Source organism: Biomphalaria glabrata, chromosome 18 (genome assembly GCF_947242115.1).
Source record: "Biomphalaria glabrata chromosome 18, xgBioGlab47.1, whole genome shotgun sequence".
In the NCBI taxonomy this organism is placed as follows: domain Eukaryota; kingdom Metazoa; phylum Mollusca; class Gastropoda; family Planorbidae; genus Biomphalaria; species Biomphalaria glabrata.
In genome coordinates this window covers 20,124,042-20,146,783 of record NC_074728.1, presented here as the reverse complement: position 1 = coordinate 20,146,783, position 22,742 = coordinate 20,124,042, and the positions used below count along the sequence as shown (strand labels likewise).

The 22,742-nt window shown below is 37.5% G+C and overlaps 1 protein-coding gene across 5 annotated transcripts in view; it reads right to left on the bottom strand.

Annotated features, from left to right (window-relative positions):
- Positions 1-1,405: 1,405 nt before the first annotated feature.
- The window catches only part of LOC106052698 (uncharacterized), a 24,804-nt gene continuing 3,467 nt past the window's right edge, over positions 1,406-22,742 (bottom strand). The window contains exons 3-14 of one of the 5 annotated variants that reach the window (XM_056016714.1): positions 20,917-20,979; positions 19,989-20,096; positions 15,343-15,462; positions 13,217-13,327; positions 12,817-12,921; positions 11,882-11,986; positions 11,531-11,641; positions 10,557-10,610; positions 10,317-10,406; positions 8,324-8,525; positions 5,438-5,920; positions 1,406-3,994 (exon numbers count right to left, since the gene is read on the bottom strand). In XM_056016714.1, the coding sequence (XP_055872689.1) occupies positions 3,410-3,994; positions 5,438-5,920; positions 8,324-8,525; positions 10,317-10,406; positions 10,557-10,610; positions 11,531-11,641; positions 11,882-11,986; positions 12,817-12,921; positions 13,217-13,327; positions 15,343-15,462; positions 19,989-20,096; positions 20,917-20,979 (2,137 nt within the window). In that variant the 3' untranslated portion in view covers positions 1,406-3,409. Of the gene's footprint in view, positions 3,995-5,437; positions 5,921-8,323; positions 8,526-10,316; positions 10,407-10,556; positions 10,611-11,530; positions 11,642-11,881; positions 11,987-12,816; positions 12,922-13,216; positions 13,331-15,342; positions 15,463-19,988; positions 20,097-20,916; positions 20,980-22,742 lie in introns of all 5 variants that reach the window. The other 4 variants (XM_056016713.1, XM_056016711.1, XM_056016715.1 and 1 more) reach the window with 4 other exon arrangements.

The window sequence follows — 22,742 nt, the reverse complement described above, 5'->3', positions numbered from 1 at the left end:
ATTGTCCTTCATCCGGCGAACATGTCCAAGCAAGCGCAAGCGGCGTTGTCTGAGGACTGTAAAGATGCTGAGAATACCTGTTTATCGCAAGGATCTCAGTATTGCACACTTTTTCTTTCCAAGTGATTTTCAAGATCCTACGGAGACATCGCAAATGGAATGAGTTTAGTTTTCTCTCTTGCTTTACGTAGGTGGTCCATGATTCACTACCATACAGCAGTGTACTCATAGCGCATGCCTTGTAGACTTCCATTTTGGTCACTGTAGTGAGCTTCTGGTTTTCCCAAACTCTTGGCCTGAATCTAACGAAGGTTGAGGCAGCCTTCCCTATGCGTTTTTTTTTATCTCCTCTTAGGTCATCTTGAATTGTGGATCCCAGATAGCAGAATTCATTTACGGCGTCCAGCTTTTTATCGTCTATGAGGATGGAGGGTGGTGCTGTAACACTGAAGTTCCTCTTGTGAGTGTGCCACTACCGTTGCGTCACCCGCGAATAACATATCTCTTACCAGGGTGGTTCTGATTTTAGTTTTGGCCCTCAGTCTGGCAATATTTAGGAGTTTGCCATCAAATCTGGAATGGAGATAGATTCCTTCGGTGGATTTGTCAAACGTGAAGAGATATTGAGTGTATATAATGTATAGCTGTTTTGCAAGCGTATTATTTTGTCTGATATATTAGAAAGTGGAGATGGATTGGTCACACCCTTAGAAAAGATGCCAAGAACAGAGCTAGACAGGCCTTAGAGTGGAACCCCCAAGGCACAAGACGTAGAGGAAGACCAAAAAGAACGTGGCCACGCAGTGTACTAGATGAAGCCGAGAGGACAGGAAAGGGCTGGGAAGCCATTAAAAAACTAGCAAGAGACCATTGTGAGTGGCATTTTTTACTGAGGCCCTATATTCCATGAGGAACACAAAGGAAAGATGATGATGATTTTGTCTGATGCTACACTAAGGTTAAACACAGATTTCAAAGTATAATGGATTCCTTCAGTCACAAAGCGACTATGGTTCATCTTATTGAAATGAGATGAATGCCTTGGCATTAGCTCTTCTCTGTTCAATGTTGCCCACACAAAAGTTCCCCCCCCCTCTCCATGTAGCTAATGTGTCCTAAGCAACAGAAATTTGGGGAACAGTGGCATCACAGGCTCTGAGGTGTAACACTGTGTGCTACTAGCTGCCTAAGGGCTGCTAGACCCTTATCTTTTCTCAGGGTTGACTCTCAAAACTTTTAACCATTTGTGGGTATTGCCAGAAGGCAGCACTCTGTTTGAATCCATTGTCGTCCAAGACAGAAGGAGCCATATATCAACATGCACAATATAGCGTGCATACACAATAGAACATACACATTAGAACATGCACAATATAACTTGTTTTACAAAATGTATTTAAGTAGATTTTTTTACACAGAAAAAATATTTTATTTTAAAAAGATTTTTTTTTCACATAGTGATTAAAGAGTTCCTAAATATTAAAACAGAATGTTCATACAGAAGAAACAAAAGCATGTTAGACTTATGAATTCTTTATAGTAACTTTATACTCTCATTTCCTTGCTTAAGCCATTCTAAGTGTCATTCTAAGTCTTTGGCGTAATTAATATTAATTAATATTGTTGAGCTTATTTATTCATTTTCTTTTTACCAAGTTTAGCTGATACTTAAATAGTACTTAAGACCCCCCTCTCTTCTCACACATGAACAGTGTACACACTGAAATATTTATCAAGTGAGTAGAATTGACTCCCAAGTGTGTCTTCCCCTTGCTTTTCTTTTGTCAATTTTTGTTTTTAAATTGTGTTGTTAGAAATATGGAATGAAAAATTCTTAATATTTTTCAAACAACAATAATACAATTTTCAAACATAAAAAGCTTTTTTTTTTTTTAAATTGAAGTTATATGTACACAAAGTGAGTCTATCTAAACTCTGTAACAAAAAGAAATACATTGTCAATGTCATAACAAAACAAAACAACACTAGGCACACAACGTGGTCTATACATCTAAACTATGATGTACAAAATATCAAATCTGTCGATTAAAGTCAAGTGTAACACTTACAAGACCTGTGCACACATTTATTTCATTATATTATGCTTTAACGATACGGGGAAAAAAATAAATAAAATGAAAAGTGATGTCTTCTATGTGAAGATTAAGTGCAGTACTTCACATGACTGCACAAACCCAGTTGTGACTTAGATAAAAAAATGTTTGTAAAATGTTTTACTTATTTCGGATGTTCCTTCAAAGTTGAAGATAATTACTTCCTAGTCCAAACCTCAAGCAGGACGACGGGGGATGGGAGCGGGCAGGGTTTGAACCCGGGACCATCGATGAGTCCGAACGACAGTCCAGCGCGCAAACTTCACGACCAGGCAGACATCTAAAGCAGACAAAGTTCGGTGGTCTATTTCAATTTGTGTCCCCTGTCTATTCTTTGACAAGGGCTTTATAACAACAGGACATGCTTACATTCGTATTTAATCTTACAATTACATTCGACAATCTCGTCTTCTGCGAGTAGGCCTACTAAATAACTTAGACCTCTAGCGAGCAAAGCAATCCACCGCTCACTCCCCCTTAAACCAAAGAGTCTATCACTGATTTACTTTTTACATATTAACAGCTTGCAAGGCCAGTACTATTGGTAAGTGTCCATACATTGTAATCGTAAGACACTCACAACACTAAACTACATATGACATGTGATTTAAGAAAAAAATGTACTCTTGGTTACTTCAATAAAATACCGTATTATTTTTGGATACTTAGAATAATTTAAGATATAACCACACGATACGACAAATACCAAAAATATGAAGCTTAAAGACTACACCGTAGACATACTAAATGACTAAACAGCCTTTTTTTCCCCTCTCTTCAATGTCATTTAAGTATGACACGATCGAATTGTTTACAAACTACAGATTTACATTGAGAAAAACAAACAAAACATTTCAAATATTTTCTCATCCGGGCATCCTCAATTTTACTTAACCACTTAAAAAACAGTGTATAATATAAATAATATAATCATAGACATATGTTATATCTATGAATATAATCCATTAGACATTTCTTATCTTCTTTATAAGAGAGTCTGGACATTTCAGAATATTTGGCCGTCAGGCGTTATTGATAGTAATGAATTAATTATAATTACATAATCTGTGAAGAAAATGAGCGAATGTAGTTTTTGTAGTTGAATCTTGCCAAACAACAGAAACCTAGATTGCACATGAAATTGAATTTAAAAATTATGAAAAAGCTTAAATAGACCTCATTAAGTTTCTTAGAGTTTAACAGTGTCATTTAAATATTATAATTCTTAAAAAAAACACAACCGGATATAATTGTATAGCCCATTGTCAAATCTTGTAAAACTAAATTTGGTGAATTTAACGGCATTCCTTTTTGTAGACATTAGGATATCTCTCACAGAAAGCCGAAAGCTCTCTGGCAGTTGGCCGTTGATCCGGATCTCTGTTACAACATCTTATCAACATCGATTTTACTTCTGGAATTAAAATATTCCCACGCTCCACTTTCGGCTTCAATCCTTTCTCTCCGACTTGCTTCTGAAGCTGTGTAAGATTCAAGCCTTCAAATGGAATCTCTTCCAGCAGAATTTCAACAATCGTGAGCCCCAGGGAATAAACATCCGCTTTCATCATTGCATCAGCATTCAGCAGCTCGCCACGAAGGACTTCAGGAGCTGAATATTTTGGCGTGCCAATGTTCTTCACGGCGTCAGAAAGGGACGAGCTACTTTCCGAGTCAGACTTCATGAAGCTCAGACCGAAGTCTGTAAGTTTGGCGATCATGGGAAAACGTGTGTCTGTGGTGTTTTGTCCCGGGACGTTGTTGAGTAGGACGTTGTGGGACTTGAGATCGCAATGGGCGATTCCTTTGCTGTGGAGATAAGACAGCCCTCTAGCAACATCTCTCATGATTGAAGATCTGCCATCTAGTGAAATATCAACCTGAAAATATGGACGACACATAAAATGCTCAAAGATTAAAATAAAGTTATTTATTTGTATATATGTATATGGGCATTGAAGTAAATATCCTTTACAGACGCTATAGAAGGATAGGCCACACGCTTCTCAAGCCTGCATCCAACATAGCAAGGCAAGCCCTAACCTGGAACCCCCATAGACAGAGGAAGAGGGGACGGCCCAGGAATACATGGCACTGCGATTTGGAAGCAAATGCCAAGCAGATGGGAAAGACAAAGGGACAGTTGAAGAGACTCGCTCATTACCGTTACGCTTAGAGGAAGCTGGTTTGTAAACTTTACCCCAGAAGGGAAGTTGTACGAAATATATTACAGTTATAAATTGAACTGTTGTAGCAGTGGCGTAGCTAGGGTGGGGAGAGGAGGAGGGAGAATTTGAAAATCCCCCTGGCCATTACTTAAGGGGGGCCCAAAATGACTGCTTTTACATTAAATATTAAATATTACCGAAATTGCAGAAGCCCCCAAAGAGGTTACTCCCCCCCCTCCCCACGGGCCACCAAATGATGGAAAATTCCTAGCTACGCCCCTGTCTGATGTAGTCTATTTAAAGATGATGAAATTTAAATATATTTTTATCTGTATTCTTTAGAGAAAGGATGAAGTAGAGAACCCCCTCAGGTCTTGCGATGTATGGGGAAGATGATGTAAAGGTCGTCTGGTAAGAGGTTTACGAAGGTGCCAAGCGCCTTCACCTTTCTCAATTCATGTTAGGTAATCGTAAGTCCGGTAAACTTGTATGAACTTAGGGGCGTCCCAAAAATTCATGAAATTAAGTCTCCAGCCTTGACTAAGAATTTGAGCGCGCGATAACCACTGATCCGACAGCCATGTAGGTCACCACTCAGCCACCACTACCTCCTGCATTCTTTAATAACCTATATTCATATTAACCTTCATGGAGGCGCGTTGGATGAGCGGTAAAGCGTTTGGCTTCTGAACCGGAGGTCCCGTGTTCGAATCCTGGTGAAGACTGGGATTTTTTAATTTGGGGATCTTTGTGCGCCTCTGAGTCCACCAAGCCCTAATGGGTACAGCACATTAGTTGGGGAAAAGTAAAGGCGGTTGGTGTTGTGTTGGCCACATAACACCCTCGTTAACCGTGGGCCACAGAAACAGATGACTTGTACATCATTTGCCCGAAAGATCACGAGGTCTGAATGGGAAACTTTTTTTTCTTCATAAAAGCATATGCATTTTCATAGTATTTGGCGCATACAAAAGGTAAGTCAAAATATAATTTATTTCAATAAAGTTATATATTTGATATTTCGGGTTTTTGGCACATCGGCACAATTTAGGCAGTGTTGTCCCCATAATCCTTCAAGGGTTACTTTCCTTTTGTAGGTCAAGTGCTAAAATTACACAACTAAGTTACTAAAAATAAGTTAATAATGTTATTTACTTCTTTGATGTGAAGAGCTTCGTAGAGGCTGATGTCCATGTATTCCATGACGATAGCCAGATGGGGGATCTCAGTACATGCCCCGAGAAACTGTACGATATTCTCATGGTCAAGCTCACAGTAGAGGAGGATCTCCCTTTCGAAATCACGCAGCCTTCTTTTGGAGACGCTCTGATTTTTGAGGACTTTGACAGCAACAAGCTGACCTTCGACCCATTCCGCCAGGAACACCTTTCCAAAATTTCCGTTGCCTAATTTATTCCTGAATATCAAGTCACTGCAGTTGATCACTACGCCTTTGTAATTTTCGATGACCTGCTTTGAAGTGTGTTGGTGGGCGTCCCAGGTCGTCTCACATTCTTCTTCCAGCCACAGCCTGACGTTCTCTTCTCTCTCTTTAATGGCCATGAAAGCCTCGATGGCCTCCAGAGCATCGCTGTCCTGGTCGTAGAATTGCACAATGTCGTCTGGAATCTCGTCATCCTAGGAGAGGACAAAGTGAAACTTTTTGTTATAGCACGATTTAAGAATTTAGCGCGAAAGGTTATTTGTTTCATAAATAGAGAATGTTTTTACTTCGAGTTTGAGTTTTTGACAAACAGAAGACTTTTGGCAGCCATAGAGTAAGGTCGGCTTTAGTAACTGAAGTAGAGATTTAGCTTGACGACATTCGACGGTTTCCTTCATTATTATTAAACGTCTTGTTCGACATTCGCTATCAGCGTCGACTATCTTATAATGTTGTCCTTTCGATTGTGTTATTAGATTTCGTTATTTGAGTGTTACCTCAGTTTGATTTATTTGCATAAGGAACAGCGCGGAACGTCTAACAGCTCACACAAAAACACAGCAACTTACACATGGAAGAATAGCTCTAGAGATTAGGGTTGAAAGAGAGCTAAGAATAGCTTTAGAGATTAGGGTTGAAAGAGAGCTAAGAATGGCTCTAGAGATTAGGGTTGAAAGAGAGCTAAGAATGGCTCTAGAGATTAGGGTTGAAAGAGAGCTAAGAATGGCTCTAGAGATTAGGGTTGAAAGAGAGCTAAGAATAGCTCTAGAGATTAGGGTTTTAAAGAGAGCTAAGAATGGCTCTAGAGATTAGGGTTGACAGAGAGCTAAGAATGGCTCTAGAGATTAGGGTTGACAGAGAGCTAAGAATGGCTCTAGAGATTAGGGTTGAAAGAGAGCTAAGAATGGCTCTAGAGATTAGGGTTGAAAGAGAGCTAAGAATGGCTCTAGAGATTAGGGTTGAAAGAGAGCTAAGAATGGCTCTAGAGATTAGGGTTGAAAGAGAGCTAAGAATGGCTCTAGAGATTAGGGTTGAAAGAGAGCTAAGAATGGCTCTAGAGATTAGGGTTGAAAGAGAGCTAAGAATGGCTCTAGAGATTAGGGTTGAAAGAGAGCTAAGAATGGCTCTAGAGATTAGGGTTGAAAGAGAGCTAAGAATGGCTCTAGAGATTAGGGTTGAAAGAGAGCTAAGAATGGCTCTAGAGATTAGGGTTGAAAGAGAGCTAAGAATGGCTCTAGAGATTAGGGTTGAAAGAGAGCTAAGAATGGCTCTAGAGATTAGGGTTGAAAGAGAGCTAAGAATGGCTCTAGAGATTAGGGTTGAAAGAGAGCTAAGAATGGCTCTAGAGATTAGGGTTGAAAGAGAGCTAAGAATGGCTCTAGAGATTAGGGTTGAAAGAGAGCTAAGAATGGCTCTAGAGATTAGGGTTGAAAGAGAGCTAAGAATGGCTCTAGAGATTAGGGTTGAAAGAGAGCTAAGAATAGCTCTAGAGATTAGGGTTGAAAGAGAGCTAAGAATAGCTCTAGAGATTAGGGTTGAAAGAGAGCTAAGAATAGCTCTAGAGATTAGGGTTGAAAGAGAGCTATTTTTTCTCTTATAAGTGACAGACGTTACTTCAAAAGAGATGGTGAGAGTACATCCTACTTGTATTTGAGTGTCAACCTAATCGTGCAGGTTAATTAGAAACTTAAAAATTCTACTAAGTCATTTTTTTTTTCATGGCTGATTCAGGCAACCTGTACCATGCTCTAGTGGCACTAGGGAAGTAGGAGAACTTTTACAAATGTTAAGTCTGTTGTCCGGAAGTGTCTCTTAATATGATGTGACTCTAGTCTAATGTGAATATTTTTTTTTATATAAATGTTACTATTTCGAGCCTTAATGGGTTTTTTTTTTGAGCTGTTCCAAATAGAGGTCGCTTTTTTCAACATTTGTCTAATGGGCAATTCAATGTTATGTTCTCATTTGATTTGTAACCATTTGTTAAATATTTAATTTTCTTTGTGTTTCGTAATTTTATATTGACATATTATTATAGCTTTTATATTATTATAGCTTTTATATTATTATATCTTTTATATAGCGTGCTCAGAGCGCTTTGGTCCAATCTTATTTGTGGACCAGTGGGGGGAGGGAGTATCTAGGAGTTTGACTTTAGGCAGCTCAGTAAACGCAACTCTGCCCGAGTCAGGTGTCGAACCTCGAGCCCCCTTCTAGGTAGCCAAGACAAGCCAAGTTCAAGCGCACTTAGCCTCTCGACCACGCTTCCCGACATATATTTACATTTCACAGGATCTTAAACTGAGCAAATTAACTACTTTCAAATTTGTGGCTGGCGTTATTGGAAAAATACATTAATTAGGAAGTTAGGCAATCTGGGGATCTAGAACTAACTTGTAGGAATTAAAAAAAAAGACCGGAAATTATTTTCGAAATTTATCTAGTACTAGGGGCGGGAAATGGGTCGAAGTACAACCAAATTTAAATCTAAAATTTATTTGTTATTAAGAGCAAGGAAAAAAAAAGGAAAATGTAAATTACAATAGCAAACAATTGGCAAACATAACAGAAAAAACAAAACATTTGACGGGACTTACATAGTTCAGATTTCTCAACTTGTTCAACAGTTCAGCGTAGGGCTTATTCTTGCCTTTGCCCCAAGGTAAACCAACTCGCCCGAGCTCTCGGTTTAGAGTTGTGTCCTTGTACATCCTGTCCTCTATCGGTATTGGTACACTTCCAAGAGGCTTGCCTACCCGGTTGTACCTTCGGTTGTAGTCATTGTCGACATACACAGTACTGAAAACAAATCAAAATGAATTGAATTATTAGATTTTTTTTTTTTTTACAAAGCTTCTATCAATTTACGCTGTCTGTCTGTCTTTATGTCTGGTAATTTAGGCACTATTTTTTTTTAATTTTTAGGATATCATCGTAAGAGCCTAAGCGTTCCCTATGACCCCAGCCTGATAAGGGAGTGAGAACGAACTCTTTTTTTTTGGTCTAGGAGCAGAGGCTACCTCAGCAGTACAAGGGGCCAGGGCCAGTGTCATATCAGGACCTCGAATATTAGTACGATGGGCTGACGGTAAGTGACAGTGACAAAATATTCTCTTTATCGTGGGGTCCTCTAAGGCTCTACTCGCAACCCCTTAGGCCGCCCCTGCTAGGGACCCCACTGTTAAAAGTTTGAGAAACACTGTGCTACACTGTGTACAAAATTGAAGTTTATTTTTTCTATGCACCTGCACCATGGTGGTGACATCTCGCATCTCCGGCTAACTATCATGCAAGAAGTCAGTATGGTTTGGATTCATTTATGCTAGTGGAACATGAATATCAATAATTTTCCTTCTTTCAACAAAGCTTAAATCTAATCACCCCGTCTCTCAGTCTGGAACACGTTATTTCTCCAAGTTACCGTTCTTGGATTAAGTTTAAATTTTTGACATTTTTTCATTGTTTCTCACAAAGGTTAATTCAATTAAAAAAAACAGAACCAATTGGTGGTAAATAATTAATTTTGTTTACTATTGGAAAAGGGAAATAAATCATACATTACAATGATACATGAATGTATACGACTTTAAATGTGGAGTTCTTCCCCCCCCTTTCCCCCAGTTGTTGTTTTTTAGAGTAAATGCTGCAGAAAAATGTTGAGTATCAGATATAAGAGATAAGATAAAATAAGATAATTTTATTGATCCAATCAAATGGAAATTCAGTTTGACTACAATTGACAACCTCGGCGTAACTACTTTACAAAAAAAATATGGATGAAAAATTCGGACAACACTCACTCACGAAACACATACACATTCACAACCAGCGCTTTATGAATTGGACTTCTATGAACTTCTCGATGACGACAGCTGGTCTTATAACACTCTGACCGATATCTCGAAAAATACTATATGGCTGGCAAAAAAAGGAGAACTCAATACTGTGAAGAGACGAAAGCTAAACTCAGTTATTTTATAAGACAAGAATCCCTTTAAAAAATGTTATCCTTCAAGGTACAGTGGAGTGAGCAGGCAGAAAGGGTCGTCCAAAGAAAAGCTGGCTGGACAACGTGGAAGAATGGACATCTCAATTGATATTAGACAGCGGATATAAAATCGTTAAAATCATAAGAGTTCTCTGCCCTTTTGCTTTATAAACTCTTTGGAGGTAAGGAGAGAGAATGGGGGGGGGGGGGGGGGGGAGGAGAGTTTCAGCCAGTGCCGGATTTAAACTATTTTATATGGGTATCTCTTATAAGTTTCGATATGTCAGTGCTCAGTATTTCTATAGCTTGTTTTGCTTAATGTTAAATCTGACCCTCCTTCCAACAATGATATGCTACTATTCTTGTCACTAAAGGTTGTATTCGTGGGCGTAGCCAGGATTTTTTCCGGGGGGGGATTCATTTCGGGGGGGGGGGAGGAGGGTTGAAACCCACCCCCTGTCTTCGCCCATGGCTGTATTCTTATGTTTTTCTGCACTAGTGGCGGTTACCAGCCAACGAATAGGCCTTATTCCAAACCAGAAGATTGATTGTTAGACCGCAAAGTTAAAGCGCTCATTCATCGATACAAAAATTAATCTTACTGAGCGATCGGGCGTGGGTTATATCTCACTGCTCCAAGGGGTTTACCAACCCTTCCAAGCTTACGATTCAGGTTGTTATCTTTGTAACGTCTGAAAAACAAAATATTATTTTTAATATGATGAAAATAAAGAGAAAAATAAGCGTCCTAAATAAAACTTAGAATACTGTTTAAAATGTTTAAAATCTATAAGTAAAAAGTCACCTAACAGATTTCAAATATAAACCTAGAAACCTAGTACCTTGGTTCTACAATAGAAAGACCATCAAACTTTGCCGCCAAACTTGAAGAGCTCCTTGAAGAATATAAAACGAACCAATCATATTAGGATTAAACTCTTTTCAGTGGAACAAACAAATAACACAAAAACATTGCCACATGAATGTAACATAAAAACAAAAAAAAATTAAAAAAAAACGCTCTCTAGTTTTGAACTTTAGGCAGTGCCCTTTTAGACTTGAAAAATCCTAAACTATTTGAGATATGAGTGCATTTTACATGACAGTGCTAAATATCTCTTGGGTGCTCTATGCTATAGCTGGTGTTGTTAGTGTGTAAATCTGGCCCCGAGTTTGGACCCTATCGTTCCTTAGTGACGATATCGAACAGACAAAGAGTTTATATTGTTGGTGTCTCTAAACTTATGCATCTATGTTAAGTCGTTGTGGGTGTTGTTTTAAATTTAAACCTGTTATTTAAATAACGGTATACAAACAGTCTAACTTATAATGTACAGGGAGTATTTCTTTATGACTACACAGCTTATATTTTTACATGTTAAATAATGGCACTATCCTAGGTATCACATTTAAAGATTGCATCACAAACCAAGAGATTAGAGACAGGGTTACTGCAGCGATTGGACCCCACGATGACCTGCTAACTATTGTTTTTAAAAAAAACGCAAGATAAAAATCTAAGGCCATATTACATGGTCTTCGGGTCTCGAAAGAAAATCCTTCAGGGAACAGTACCAGAAAAAAGAAGAAGAGGCAGACAGAGAAAGCGATGGGAAGACAACATAAAAGAACGGACGGTCTTGCCATTGAAGGATGTTCTAACTAAGGCAAAAGACAGAGAGGAATGGAGAAAGATGGTCGACAAATCTTGCATGGTGCCCCAACGGTCCAACAGACAAAGGGATAGGTAAAGGTAATGCGTAAATCTCACACTCTAAATGTGATTGATTTGATTCCTATATAGTGAACTATTTACCCTTGACTCTTATCGGCTTTATGTTGAACGGCTGTTCCATGTTCCAGACCAACTCTCCCAAGTTTTCGATTGGCAGCATTGTCAACGTAGGTGTGGGAGCTGGAGCCGCTACTGGTTAAGAGAGTTTAAAAAAAACAAACAATGAACATACGAATGTATAGACTATTTGGGCCTATCTAGGAACGCTATAGTAGGCCTAAGTTTGCTCCCCCCCCCCCAATGTAAATAGTACATAGTTCTCTATTTCCTCTTTTCCTTTCACCCAAAATGAAAAAAAAATCATTAATAAACTTGAAACCAAATGGTAGGTTCAACGAGGTTTGAAAGCAAAAAATACATTTTTAAAAATACCTTGAGCTAGTATCTTTTTTATGTTGAACGGCTGTTCCGTGTTCCAGACCAACTCTTCCAAGGCTACGATTGACCGCATTGTCTACATAGGTTTTGGAACTGCTACTGATAGAGAGATATTATAACACAAGGAACAATCTTAAATATCTGGCATTCTGAAGTTTTCTAGTTACGATCTTTATATAGTTTATAAATAGGACTAGCAATCTCGTGTGTGTGTGTGTGTGTGTGTGTGTGTGTGTGTGTGTGTGTGTGTGTGTGTGTGTGTGTGTGTGTGTGTGTGTGTGTGTGTGTGTGTGTGTGTGTGTGTGTGTGTGTGTGTGTGTGTGTGTGTGTGTGTGTGTGTGTGTGTGTGTGTGTGTGTGTGTGTGTGTGTGTGTGTGTGTGTGTGTGTGTGTGTGTGTGTGTGTGTGTGTGTGTGTGTGTGTGTGTGTGTGTGTGTGTGTGTGTGTGTGTGTGTGTGTGTGTGTGTGTGTGTGTGTGTGTGTGTGTGTGTGTGTGTGTGTGTGTGTGTGTGTGTGTGTGTGTGTGTGTGTGTGTGTGTGTGTGTGTGTGTGTGTGTGTGTGTGTGTGTGTGTGTGTGTGTGTGTGTGTGTGTGTGTGTGTGTGTGTGTGTGTGTGTGTGTGTGTGTGTGTGTGTGTGTGTGTGTGTGTGTGTGTGTGTGTGTGTGTGTGTGTGTGTGTGTGTGTGTGTGTGTGTGTGTGTGTGTGTGTGTGTGTGTGTGTGTGTGTGTGTGTGTGTGTGTGTGTGTGTGTGTGTGTGTGTGTGTGTGTGTGTGTGTGTGTGTGTGTGTGTGTGTGTGTGTGTGTGTGTGTGTGTGTGTGTGTGTGTGTGTGTGTGTGTGCGCATCGAACATGAAACAAAATGATCTAGTATTAATCAAATGGGTATTTTTGAAATTAGAAACGAGAGTAAATAAACGTCTTTTAAATACCTTGAGCTTTGATTCTCCTTATGTTGAACGGCTGTCCCATGTTCCAGGCCAACTCTTCCAAGGCTTCGATTCACAGCATTGTCAACATAGGTTTTGGAGCTGCCACTAATTAACATTGAAATGAAATCATATAATTAGGCAAAAATTTTGGTTTTCTTCATTCGCATCAATCTACATTCGCATCAATCTACATTCGCGCTACATTCGCATCAATATACATTCGCACTACATTCCCATCAATATACATTAGCACTACATTCGCATCAATGTACAATCGCATTATCTTCGAATCAATATACTATCGCATTATTTTCGAATCGATCTACAATCGCACTACATTTTTCTTTGGAATTATCTAAAGCTAAAACTGTTACTTTCCAAAAAAAAAATTCATTTTCACCTTGTGCTGCTGCTTTCCTTGTGGTGTACAGCAGTCCCGAGTTCAAGTCCCACCCTGTCAAGATTTCTATTCAGAGCGTTGTCAGCGTACATTCTGGAACTACTGCTAGAGCTTCTTAAGTAATAGAGATCAAAGAAGAAATATCAAACTGACTCTGTGATCTATAAATAGTGAATTACAAATATTTACTAAATGTTTTGACTTAACTACCTTAAATGACTGAAATAAAAAAAACATCTCTCGGAAAAAGGAACATGATTATAGCATGCATTTAAAAAAGAAACATTTTCTTATGTAAGATGTTAAAAACCAACATTCACTTCAATGGCTAATTCCATTTAGGGTTACCAGACGTCCGGCTAAAGTGACACAAAAAGCATAACTCTGTCAGGTAAAAGTGTTAAACACGTTAGTTCTTCCACTTCCCATTCTCTGATCAAGTAGAATCTTTGCGCAATTATTCATTAATGTCTAACAAAACATTAATCAATCAATAATCAACCATGTTGTGAATAAAATAGCGGTAATAATTAATTTCGTTTGATACCGAAAAAGGGAAATAAATATTACAGTACTGATATATAAACGTAACGTTTCATTTTCAGACCATGTGATCTAGAGGACAGATGATCTAAAAGTCATCTGTTTCGGTGGCCCATGATTATCGAGGGTGGCATACGGCCAGCACAAAGACCAGCCGCCATTACTTTTACCAACTAATGACAGGTACCCATTAGAATTGAGAATAAGAGGCTCTCTAAAGATCCCGAAATAAAAAATCCCAGTCTTCACTAGGATTCAAGGACCAGGGTAAAAAATATATATTTTATTACTTATTGCATTAAAGAGTAGTTGATTCAGAATAAATAGAATTTGCGCTTTAGCTAGTTGTTAGCAATATTCTGGTTATTTCTTTATTTAGAGTGACAGTCTGTGTCTGTGACAGTCTTTGGAGAATAGTCTTGAGAGTCCGTGAAGTCTTGAGCCAGTAGAGATAGCCTGAGTGATCTTATGATGGGAATCATTGACGACAGTAGATAGAAGCTAGAAAACGAGCGACAGACGATGGTCTACACAAATGACAGACAACATATTTTGAACTCATGTAGCCTTGTGATGTTGGATCCAGGAGCGTGCATTGAGGAAGGAACTAGTTGGTCTGGATGAGCATGCGTGAAAAACACAATTTCTCTTGCAGTTGAAGGATATTCATTCTACATGTATTTATATTGTACTATTTTATCATTACTCATACACGAAGTCATAGAGTATTTCATTAATCAATCATATTACATTTAGTACTTGATTTTAAAGTGATCATTGACTCCTTAAATAGAATATTAAATAGTAGTTTTTACTAGGAGTTGACTTCACGAGTTTTCATTTATGTTGTCATTTTTGATGTTATGAATAAGTTAATACACTGCAAAAATATTATTGCTTTAAAGTACTGAGTTATTATTCAAAGTAATATATTCAATACTGAAACAAAAGTAATTACTCGCACCAAGCGTGAGAATCATTGATAGATGAAAAGAGCCAAGATAATTAAAGTGATGTGACTTGAGGTGAGGTGAGGTGGTACTTGACAGCACCCATGGGCCCGGGTTCAAGAATATCTTGGCTAGCCTCCCTCATCCAAACATCACTAATTTAGTGTCACGAAAAAAAATTGAGTAATCTAAAAGTATCGGTACATTTACCATATGGCATTCCATTTCTAATGCAAAGATCGTACCTTCCCCCCCCCTTCCCCTATAAGTAATAACGCCATTAGGTTTGATTCAGTCAGGACTCTACTAATCTTGGAAATCAATGTTTGTAGAACTTCTTAATAGAACCAAACGACCTTTTTTTTTAATCGGTTTTCGCAAAAGTATAATTTTTGTTTTCACTTTGATGTCATCCCAAAGGCCCATGGGGGCCCCAACTGGTCATGAGTCATGGATTCAAGCGCAATGAACTCCAGCGCACAGTGGTTGTTGCTCTACAGGCTGTAGGCCCTTAATGCTCGTGGGCCCGGGTTCATTGAGCCCTTTAGCGCTTTGGATGCTAGCCACTGCTTAGGATAACAATAAGCATTAAAATACACAAACACACACACAAATTTAAAAATGCGTGAGTACCCTGTCCTACTGTCATCACGGTGATGAACCGCTGTTCCGTGTTCAAGTCCAACTCTACCAAGACTTCTGTTGTAAGCATTGTCTACATACGTTTTTGACCCACTACTAGAGACGCTTGACCTGCAATAAATAAGTTTGAAATAATATAAAACAAGATTACAAAGAGAGTTTGTGTTACACAAACTCAGAGGCGGCCCCCGTCGAAGTCGGATCCCTGTCGGATCTGCATATTCGCAAATAATATTCAAGAGGTGATTTAATTTTGATGTAAAATGTTTTACACGTTTCGGATGTTCCTTCAGAGTTGAAGATAATTACTTCCTAGTCCAAACCTCCCGCAGGACGACGGGGGATGGGAGCGGGCAGGGTTTGAACCCTGGGCCATCCATAAATCTGAACGACAGTCCAGCGCGCAAACCGCACGACCAGGCAGCCATCCGATGGTCAAAAGTAATAATGTTTCAAAGATTCATTTGCCGTAAATTTAAATTTAAATTTAATAAAAAAATAGTAGATTAGTTTTAGTATATTAAAACATTACAATATTGATCAAAACGTTTGGAAATGAAAATCTACACTTTTTTTTTACACTTTAAGTTTAGAAATTGAAATTCTACATCTTAATCTAGTCTATTTTAGTCTAAACTAGATCTAGAAATTCTAGATCTAGACTCTAAAATAATTTTAATTAGAATATAAATCCAGATCTAGATATACTGTAATAAAAATCTAGATCTAGTTTAAAAAATCTAAATTAGATCTAAATCAAGATATCATTCCTTTTTTAAACGCGAGTCACATAACGAGGCTTAATAAACATTACTATACCGAGTTCTTTTTTCATTTCATTTGAAGAATTAATTCCATATAACGTCAGAGGGAAAAAAAAACACTACGTCACACGGCCTAGCTAGACTAAAATCGCCTTCATCTATAAGAGCTTTTTATCGAGTGTTCATAGACATTGGTGCACCGAGTGCGTTCTTTTAGTATTTCATTTAAAGACTTCATTCCATATGACGTCAAAGGAAAAAAAAACACTACGTCACAAGGCCTAGCTAGACTAAAAATCACCTTTATCAACACGAGCCATTTCTCGAGTGTTCATAGACATTGGTGCACCGAGTGCGTTCTTTTAGCATTTCATTTAAAGAATTCATTCCATGTGACGTCAAAGGAAAAAAAAAACACTACGTCACACGGCTTAGTTAGACTAAAATATGTTTTCATTAATACAAGCAATTTTTTCGAGGGTTAATAGACATTGGTGCACCGAGTGCGTTCTTTTAACATTACATTTAAAGAGTCCATTCATATGACGTCAAAGAAAAAAAATTCCATTACCTCACAATAGGCTAGTACCGGTACCATAAAAAAAAAATGTCTTTATTTACACGAGATATTTAACGAGGGTTCATAGACATTGGTGCACTGAGTTCTAATAGATATTATTTAAAAAGGATCAAAGCCACATTGTTTTTGCGTTTTGTCTGTCAGTCGGTCTGTCCGTTATCTTGATATAAAAAAAAAACAACTAAAAGTTATTAAAAATTGATTAACCTTTATTTTACGTTTCAAAACATCGCAATAATTTTTAGGTATGAACACAATTGAAAAGTTTATATAATAGATTGTTCCGGATGTTTGTATAAATAGTAAAAGAAAAAGAGAATTTCAGATAAATGTAATACCGTTAATTAAATTTTTTGGATGGTCTCGTATAAAAATTAGATGTACTACAGCCACGTGGAGAGATTTTCATACCTTACTTTGGTGTTTGGATTCTGTTTTCCTTAAAAATCGGAACATAATATTAACGATAATTAGATTTTTTAATGTTTTAGGTAGAAAGTTAAATGTACTGTAAGAGAGTAGTGAGTTAAAATATTTTTCATAAAAATCCGTAAAAACATTATTTCGTAAATGAGAAGATTATTTGTTTATTAATTAGAAGAGGGAGTTCAAACAATTATTTGGCGTTAGTAGATTTTTAAATAAATTCGGAAATTTCTGGCGACGATTTGTAAGAAACAAAATCCGGAACTTTCTTTATCGATTACAAAACCTCTATGTTATGTTTTACAAGAAAATTAAATGTCTAAAAAGTAATTTTCAGTAATCAATTCTAGTAAATTACTTTTTTTAAAAGCCTTATATAAGTCAGTATAGAGATTATGATTTAGCATTAGTATGCTATTTACATAAAAAACGGAACAACATATTATTGATAATGTGTTTTTGCAACGTTAAAGCATGGAAATTGAATGTAATATAAGTTAGAAGAGCAAACAAACATTTGTTGGCGTTGATTAGTTTTGCACAAAAAAATCCGGAACAATCAATTTTAGATACTTAAAACTATTGAGATGTTATGGGAGGAACATTAAAGGGTAAATCAGATTTTCAATAGCTTTTAGAGTTCTAGTTTTTTAAATCTAATCGTGACGGACAGACCGACCAACAGACAAAACGCACAAAAATAATCTTCTTTTATTCGGATGGGGGCACTAAACAAAAAATAAATAAAATCTGATTTTTAAAAAAAGTTTAAGGAATTGGTTTAGCACCTGATCATGTTGCGACGTTACGCTACTGCACGAAAATCGCTGCATAAAAAGTCCATTTAAAAAAATGTGCGTGATATTTACATACAAAGTGCATTATTAGCCTTTATAAACAAACAGAAATGTTTTCTTTTAATTTTAGCAGCTAGTTGACCAGAAAAAACGTCTTTAACTATTATTTGTATTTGTTGTAAACATTTCCTGTACATTTTAAAAATATATTTGACTTAGTGATACTGAAAATACACAAAAATTGTCCATCTTTGTTAGCATATTGTAACATTGCCTCCCTTACATTTACGTAATTGTTTTAGAATTGGTGTATTTTTATGAAAAAATCGCTTGCATAATTAATTTTATAAATTAAACGGTTTGCTTTTAGAAAACCAAAAGTAGCCGTTGCACCTAAACTTTTCAAGCCGGATTTAATGATGAAATAATATTTTTCATATCTCTTCTAGTTTTCGAGATCTGAGTGTGACAGACGGACAGACGGACAGACGGACAGACGGACAGACGGACATTTTGCACAAACCTAATAGCGGCTTTTTCCCCTTACGGGGGCCGCTAAAAATCACTCCCAAAATAGGCATTCATTTAAATTATCATGTCTAGATTCGTAGTAGGCAATATGTAGTTTATTATTTATAAAACGGGATATTGAAACAAAAACTATTCAAATATTGGATTCAATTAAATACAGAACAGGAACGAGAGGGGAAGCCATTTGAAGAAAAAAAAAACTAGCAATAGACCGTGGATAGTGTTGTGTTTTTATTGAGGAACGCAAAGGAAAGATAATGGTATTGAAATGCAGCTTGCTTATGTAAGAAAATTACACTAGGAAGAGAGAGAGAGAGAGTTTAAGAGAATTAAAAAAGTAATAGAGAGAAGAGAATGAAATAGAGACAGAGAGACTCACACACACTAACACAGAAAAAAAAAAGAGAAGGTGAAAGAGTCAGTCAGAGACAAAGAAAGAGACAGGGAGTATGGAGAGCAAAAGAGAGTAAAAGAAAGAGAGAGACAGAGAGAGAGACTAAGAGTCTGAGAAAGTAAAGTTGAAAGAGCCAGTAAGAGAAAGAGCGAAAAACAGACAGGGAGGGAGTATGGAGAGAAACAGAAAAAGAGAGAGAGAAAAAAGAACAGACTAAGAGAGAGAGAGAGAGAGAAAAAGGAACAGACTAAGAGAGAGAGAGAGAGAGAGAGAGAGAAAGGAACAGAGACTAAGAGGGAGAGAGAGAGAAAGGAACAGAGACTAAGAGAGAGAGAGAGAGAGAGAGAGAGAGAGAAAGGAACAGAGACTAAGAGAGAGAGAGAGAAAGGAACAGAGACTAAGAGAGAGAGAGAGAGAGAGAGAGAGAAAGGAACAGAGACTAAGAGAGAGAGAGAGAGAAAGGAACAGAGACTAAGAGAGAGAGAGAGAGAGAGAAAGGAACAGAGACTAAAAGAGAGAGAGAGAGAAAGACGTATTGGCCTACTGAAAAACTACATGCGTACTAAATGTAGAATTATGTAGGCCGTTTCCTTTATAAACCATCAAAAGATATAAATAGCAATTGTCAGTCATACATAAACGCGTCATTGACCCAGAAACATTGCATCATCACAATGTTAGCTCAAAATGTTAGGATTCTAACCTAGAACGCTAAAAAGGGAAGAATTCAGGATTCGAATTAGAACGCTTAACCCTTAAAACGCGTGTGGTAGTTTAGCCTCTAAACATCAGAATTGTGTATGCACTCATTGTAAAACAGTTCAGCACTTTAAGGGTTAAAGGGAAGAACTCAGGATTCGAGCCTAAAACTCTGAAAGGGAAGAACTCTGCAGACTACGACTACTTAGCTCAAAATTAACTATCAAATGTTGACCTTTGACCAAATATAAATGTTAAATGAGAAAGACGAAGCGTCATAAGCCTGGTGCACGTACAAGAGAGAAGGGGAGGACTCGCGCTACTCTAATGAGACTACATCTGTAGCATGAGTATTTTATTTTCCCGGCCTCCTAAATCCTCGCATTTCTGTTTTCCACGAATATTAACTGAGAAAGTAATAGCAATTATTTAGTAGCTATGCTTACCCTAGGTCACTGTGACGAGACGATGTCGTTTGTTGCCTAAAGCTGTCCGTGTAACAATCGCTTGGGTTTTCAACATGAAAACTGAGGCCGTTGCTATAGTTACTTGAGCTAAAAAATAAAATAGAATTAAATACAAGAAATCAAACACGCAATTAAACGTCTAATTTAACACAATTAAAACAATTAACAAGTATAGTAGAAGTGCGATATTTACTAGCACTACCCGAACGTGGAAATTCCGCAATGAGTTTTATGTGGCCTGTCTGTCCATCCGTCTGACCCATTAAATAACATAAAATCGAGAACAGCTATTGAAAAACCCGATTGCAAAATACTTTGCAGCCTGGCTAAACGGCAAGCACACCGTTACATTTTTTGAAGTAAATATGTAAGCATTTTTTATTTTGCTTATTACTTTTTGTATATAAATATATTTTTTTTAATTATTAAGTTTAATTATTATTATTATTTTTAATTATTAAGTATTATTAATTGGTCAATATTTTAATTGATTAATGTGTTGACATTGACAATAAATAATTGTGTAAAAGTTCAACTTGATCCGACAATGAGAAATGGGAGAAGCAATGCGTAAAGGATTTCACTCAGACAAAAAGAGAGCGAGTTAATATAAGAGTCCCCCCTTTCAGACCTTGCGATTTATAGGGCAGATGATGTAAAGATCATTTGTTTCTGTGGCTCACAGTTTTCGAGGATGTCCTGTGGCCAGCACAACGACCAACCGTCATTTCTTTCCCCAACTAATTTGATGTACCCATTAAAGATGGGAGGACTCGGGGGCACCCCAGCGAGCCTTGAGATTAAAATCCCAGTCTTCATCAGGATTCGAACCCGGGATCCCGCTTTACAGCTCAGTCACCGCACCTCCGAGTTAATATAAGATTTGTAATATAAAATAATTCCTCACCTTCCGCTATAGCTGCCGTAATTGTTGTCACTGCTGCTAGACATGCTGCTTCCAAGTCCAGAGCTGTCAAAAGAAAAGTGGATCTCAAATTGTTTAAAAAATTTCACTCAACTGAAATTCTAAATCTTACTTACGATTTACAAGGATAAAACAGTAGTATAGTATAGTAGTTTTTTTTTTTTTTTTTTGTTCTATCATCCTTTACGACATTAAGCCATTTTCATTATATCTTTATTATCCTTGAGCGAATATTTGTCTTTGCATAACACATAACAAAAAATTATAAAGATAAACTTCACCTCGAGCTAGAGAGGAGGATCCTAGCAGTGTTGGGATGCTATATAAAGTTCTTATCCTATGAAATACAGACGTTACTTCAAAAACGAAAATTTAACGTCCTAGATCAGTGATGCCCAACCTAATTCAACCTGCGGGCCATTTGTAATTTCCGACACTCTGCTATTTCTACATGTTTGAAAATGTCTTTATTTCTCTACTTAAATTGTAAGCAACATAGTGCTAGCCTCACCACTTATTAACTTTCTTGTCTTTTTTTGGTGAATCGATCGTCCAATCTCTAGCGTAGTTAAAAAATCTTTTATTCGCGGCTCTAACAAAAAATGCTTTCATATTTATTGTTATTTTTTTATGGCTATTTTTTTGCTGTTTCTGTTTTGTTTTTGAAACAGCTACACTTTCTATATAAAACAAAATGTGTTGGCCTATTATCATGTTCCACAAAAAAAAAAAAAAAAAGATCCGTTCAATAGTTTTGGTAGATTCCTAATTCCCTTTTCAAATAGGCATAAATGTTAAAGCTCGTTGTACCAATACATCAAAGAAAAAGTGAGGGCCTTAACGTAGGTAAGGATACATTTTTCTACCTTTAATTTTTGTAAGATGTGGGGAGATTTTCTACAGTTTGTACCGACATTTCGGCTGGCCGGATGGAAGCCGGATCTGGCCCGCGGGCCGTATTTTGGGCATCACTGCCCTAGATAGTCACCTACATAAAATCGCAACACAAACCAGGAGATAAGAAACAGAAAAGCCAAGGCCATAGGGCCCCACAATGACCTGCTGACCACTGTCAAAAAAAAAGCAAACTAAAACTTATTGACCATATAGCAAGGTCCTCATGGCTCGCAAAGACCTTCCTTCATAGAACAGTACCAGGGAAAAGAAGAAGAGGCAGACAGAGAAAGCGATTGGCAGACAACATAAAGAATGGACGGGCCTGTCAGCGAAAGAGATTCTATTCAAGGCATACGACAAAGAAGAATGGAGAAAGATAATTGACAGATCATGTTTGGTACCTAAACGGTTCAACCAACTAACGTAGAGGTGCTAGATCAGGGGTTCTCAGCCTGTAGGTCGCGACCCCTTTGGGGGTCGATTGACGATTTGCCAGGGGTCGCCTAAGACCATCGAAAATATGGATTGTTTTTGTCTATTCTTCAATTGCTGTGTGTGTGTGTGTGGGGAGGGGGGGCTCGCTGCAGAGTGGAGGATTGTAAAAAAAAGGTCGCCGAGCTTATAAGGTTGAGAACCGCTGTGCTAGACAACGGCTAGAGATAGCTAACCAATTATACGCCCATACAACAAAAAAATTGCTCCAAAGGAACAAGCAAAATTAAAAAAAAAAAACTTTTCTAAAAAAAAACAAAGCTTATATAAATGGGAAGAACTTTACCCTTAAAACTATATCTGTCAATAATGTACAAGTTATTTCCCTTATTTGATATCAAACCAAATAATCTATATATATAATTCTCTTCATGGCTCAACCATTCCTGACACCACCAAGAAGTCATGGAAAGATCACT